This window comes from Vipera ursinii (assembly GCF_947247035.1).
Source record: "Vipera ursinii genome assembly, chromosome: 13".
In the NCBI taxonomy this organism is placed as follows: domain Eukaryota; kingdom Metazoa; phylum Chordata; class Lepidosauria; order Squamata; family Viperidae; genus Vipera; species Vipera ursinii.
This window is the reverse complement of record NC_139526.1, coordinates 9,898,417-9,902,875: the sequence shown is the minus strand read 5'-3', so window position 1 is coordinate 9,902,875 and position 4,459 is coordinate 9,898,417. Positions and strand designations below refer to the sequence as shown.

At 45.1% G+C, this 4,459-nt stretch overlaps 1 protein-coding gene across 1 annotated transcript; it reads left to right on the top strand.

The window, feature by feature from the left end:
- Positions 1–930: 930 nt before the first annotated feature.
- LOC310646484 (galanin receptor 2b-like) lies at positions 931–3,379 on the top strand (the record flags this gene model as incomplete). The annotated part of the gene is made up of 2 exons (XM_083372975.1): positions 931–1,304; positions 2,596–3,379. 2 exons carry the CDS (start codon positions 931–933, stop codon positions 3,377–3,379), a joined length of 1,158 nt encoding a protein of 385 aa, XP_083229101.1.
- Positions 3,380–4,459: the final 1,080 nt, after the last annotated feature.

The following is a 4,459-nucleotide window of genomic DNA, read 5'->3' as shown; positions in this document are numbered from 1 at the left end:
TATTTTGCCCAGCTCCAAGCAGTTGGGTTGCAGCCTTTTACTGTGGTCCAACGTGGCATTTTGAAGGTGCATTGCGCTTTAGCTGCTAGAATTGTTTGCATTGGAAGCACTCTTCTCCAAATCAAGAGAGAGGAACATGTGGATGAACAGAAGTTGATTAATCATAATTGCCAGCACATCCAGAGAGGAGACAGGGATTTTAATTTTGCAAGATCCAACATCTGGCTCCTTCTTCTTATTGTTGCTCTGGATTTTTCAATCAAATCCTTAGGTTGGGTGTTCACTTTTTTAAGATTTTGGTGTTGAAATGTGTTCTAGCTTTTTTCGTTTCAATTCTGTCTACAGGTAGAAATCAACCATGGACATTTTAACACATGTGCAGGAAGAACACCACATATCATGCTGGCTGGGGAATTCTGGGAGTTGAAGTCCATTTCTCTGAATATTGCTGAGGTTGAGAACCATTGAGTTACTGTATAAACTTGTGGATAAGCGAGATATTTAGGTTCCAAAAATGCTCCCAAAGTTGGCTTATCTGTGGACCGGGACTCACATTTTTTAAAGGCTATCATGGCCCAATTGCCAAGGTTGGATGCCCCGCCATAGTTTCATGGCTTAGTATATCTGAGGATCTGGACAAGTGGATAGGGAATTATAAAGTGGTTATATTGCTAGAGAAAGTGAGTGTATTCTCCTGCATTTTAAAGGCTATCATGACCCAACTGCATATACAGCAACCAAATTTGTGCTGTATTTAGCCGGGGTCTAGCTGATATTTAAGAAGAAGAAGAAGACAGAGTCTTTTGCTTTTGAATGATCTTTAGGATCTGGGGTTTAAGGAGAGGTTAGATTATCTCATGAGCATTTATGGATACTTCAACCCCTCTCTTGTTCTTCTCCATCTGTTTGCCCCCAGATTGTTTGACTAAAATGTCTGAACAGGAAGAATGTGCCGATTTGGCTGGACCTTGGAATTCTTCTGCCCTCAACCAGTTCAGCCCCACCAGGATCGCCATTCCAGTGGTCTTCTCCCTCATCTTTCTGCTGGGCACCGTTGGCAACAGCCTGGTTTTGGCTGTGCTCCTTCAGAAGAGCCAGAAGGGCTGTAACCAGACCAACCTCTTCATCTTCAACCTCAGCTTGGCCGACTTCTTCTTCATCATCTTCTGTGTGCCCTTCCAGGCCACCATCTATTCCACCCAGGGGTGGATCTTTGGCTCTTTCTGGTGCAAAGCGGTCCATTTCTTCATCTACCTGACTATGTACGCCAGCAGTTTCACCTTGGCTGCTGTCTCGGTGGACAGGTAAATGGATCTCCTTCTCTATGACCCAGATTTGGTTCAGGCACCCATGGTGGGCACCCATAGGGCTGGCTGCAGTGGTGTGAGCTCTTCCATTGAAGTTTCTACATCATAGTTCAGGGGTGCCCCACCTTGGCCACTTTAAGACTTGTGGACTTCAACTCCCAGAATTCATAGCTGGCTAAGGAATTCTGGGAGTTGAAGTCCACAAGTTGTACGTTGCCGAGGTTGGACACCCTGGCATAGTTTAATGGCTTAGTACAGTGGCCCCTTTTGGGCACCAGGGATTGGTTCCATGGAGAAAGGGTTTTCTATGGACTGAAGGCTGCATGGTTCTGCATGCTGCCTGCATCCTGCAGATGGGGCTTTGCTTGTTTGTGCAGACTGGTTTCTGGAATGCCGTGGACCAGTGCAGGTCCATGGACCGGGGGTTGGGGACCCCTGACTTAGTATATCTGAGAATCTGGAAAAGTGAATATGGAACCTACAAAGTGGTTGTATTGCTGGGGAAACTGAGTGATCAGATCACATTTTTAACTAGTTTTTAATTGTTCCTTAAAAAATTTTAATGGAATGGAGTGGAGTGGAGTGGAGTGGAGTGGAGTGGAGTAGGGTAGGGTAGGGTAGGGTAGAACAGAACAGAAAACAAAATAGAATAGAATCTTAGAGGTCTTCTAGCCCAGCCCCCTACTCAAGTAGGAGACCCTATATCAGGGGTAGACAACCTCAGCTCTTTTATGACTCATGGACTTCAACTCCCAGAATTCCTGAGCCGAATTCTGGAAGTTGAAGTCCATGAGTCATAAAAGAGCCGAGGTTGCCTACCCCTGCCCTATACCTTTTCAAACAATGGCTGACCAGTCTCTTCTTAAAAACCTCCAGTGATAGAGCACCCCCAACTTCTGAAGGCAAGTTCTTCCACTGGTTAATTGTCCTCAATGTTAGGAAGTTTCCCCTTAATTCCCAGTTGCTTCTCTCCTTGATTAGTTCCCATCCATTGTTTCTTGCCTTCAGGTGCTTTGGAAAATAAGTTGGCCCCCTCCTCTTTGTGGCAACCCCTCAAATACTGGAACACTGCTATCATGTCACCCCCGAGTCCTTCTTTTCTCTAGACTGGCCATACCCAATTCCTGCAACTGTTCTTCCTAGGTTTTAGTCTCCAGGCCTTTAATCGTCTTAGTTGCTCTTCTCTGCACATTGGAAAAAGTGCATATATACTGTAAATTAAGTGCATATATATAAAGAACACCATAGATATGTCTAGCAATTCCTAATGCAGTTGGCTTTTTGATAGGTATTTGGCCATTCGCTACCCGTTACACTCCCGGGAATTACGTACTGCCTACCACGCGGTGGTGACCACGGCGATAATCTGGGGCCTCTCGATGATCTTCTCAGGGCCCTACCTGAGCTACTATGACTTGGTTCAATGGGAGGAGAGCTACATCTGCGTGCCAGGCTGGGAGGGATGGAAGCGTAAGGTCTTGGACACCAGCACCTTCATCTTTGGCTACGTCATCCCGGCTCTGATTGTTACTCTCTCCTACACCAGGACAATTAAATATCTCTGGACGTCAGTGGATCCTTTAACGGACATGTCGGAGTCCAAGAAGGCTAAGCGGAAAGTGACTAAAATGATCATCATTGTGACCATCCTCTTCTGTTTGTGTTGGCTGCCTTATCATGTGGTTGTGCTTTACTACCTCTACGGAGACTTCCCATTCAACCAAACAACCTATGCTTTGCGCTTGCTCTCTCACTGTATGGCATATGCCAACTCTTGCCTCAACCCCATTGTCTACGCCTTGGTCTCCAAGCACTTCCGCAAAGGGTTCAAGAAGGTCTTTAGGTGTCTGCTGAGGAAGAAACCATGGAACAAAGTCCAGGCAGTCCATAGCGCTCTTACCGAGCCTGGTATTCAAGTGGCCTCCACAGACGGGTCCCGGGTAAATGAGGATAATGGACAACTGAATGATGGACAACCAGGTCCAAGGTCCATCATGGTCCCATCCTTCCCTGCATCTCATAAGCCAAACTGGAATGGGACTTCAGCAAAGGGTGCTGAATGCTTCCGATAAGGCCATGACTAATGGTTTATTTTCTTTTTTTTTCCCAGTCTACATCGCAGTCATGCACAGCCTTCCTAACCAGAGTATTTTCTCTTCTGCAGAGGACACAGAATTTACTGTATCTGTGGGGATTGTGGGAAAAGTCTCTATATGGGGCAAAACTCACTTAACAAATGTCTCACTTAACAGCAGACACTTTGGGCTCAGTTGTGGTGGTAACTCAAGGTTTACTAGTAGTATTATTCATTTGGCTTTGGCAGTGCCCGAGCATCCCTACGTGGGGAACAAGGTGGCATTTACATGCACACCATAAAAATGCTTCTGGCAGCTATAGCTTTAAAAACACAAAACAGAGCACACTCTGTAAAGCATTTTGGAAACAGGCCAGCATTCTGGGTTTCGCAGATGTGCCTGGTGGAGCATAAGTTGGGGAGGGGTTAGTTTTCTGATGGGGGGAGCTACCTTCTCAATTTCATTTACTTGCCAATGTTGATGGCATCTTTCAGCAAAAGTGTTCCTAAAGTGGCTTATATGAGAATAATTGGGGGGAAACCCCCCACCATCAATCAATCAATCATGGCTCCCTGCAATAAATATGCATCTGTCTAGGAGAAGGGGGGGGCATCTGAAACTATAGAGGGAAAATATCTTTGGGGGAAGAAAATGAAGGTTCAAAGTCAATTAAGGAAGTTAAAGAAAGAAAAGTGATTGCTGGAAAGGAAATAATGATTTTGGCATAAGCGTTTGCTGTGAAGTCAATCTGGTTGATTTCGATTTACGCTGCGTTAAATCTGTCTCACAATTTCTCCAAAGTCTCAAACCCCTCCCACCTCTCTCTCTCAAAAAAAAAGAAGTTTCTGTTTTTCTTCTTTTTGAACCAGAGGCTTGAAAACTTGTTTTGAATTTCTTTGGATTTTTGTTTATTCGTCTCTCGAAGGGACACGGCTTTTAGAGGAAGGAGGCATGTTCTGCTCAAAAATCCTTGGGAAGTAAATCAACAAAACACAATTGGCCCCGATCCTATAGCGTACATTTAGAAAGGAAGTTAAGGTCTGGTGCTTTCCCCAGACTTTTAAAGTCAGGAGAGGT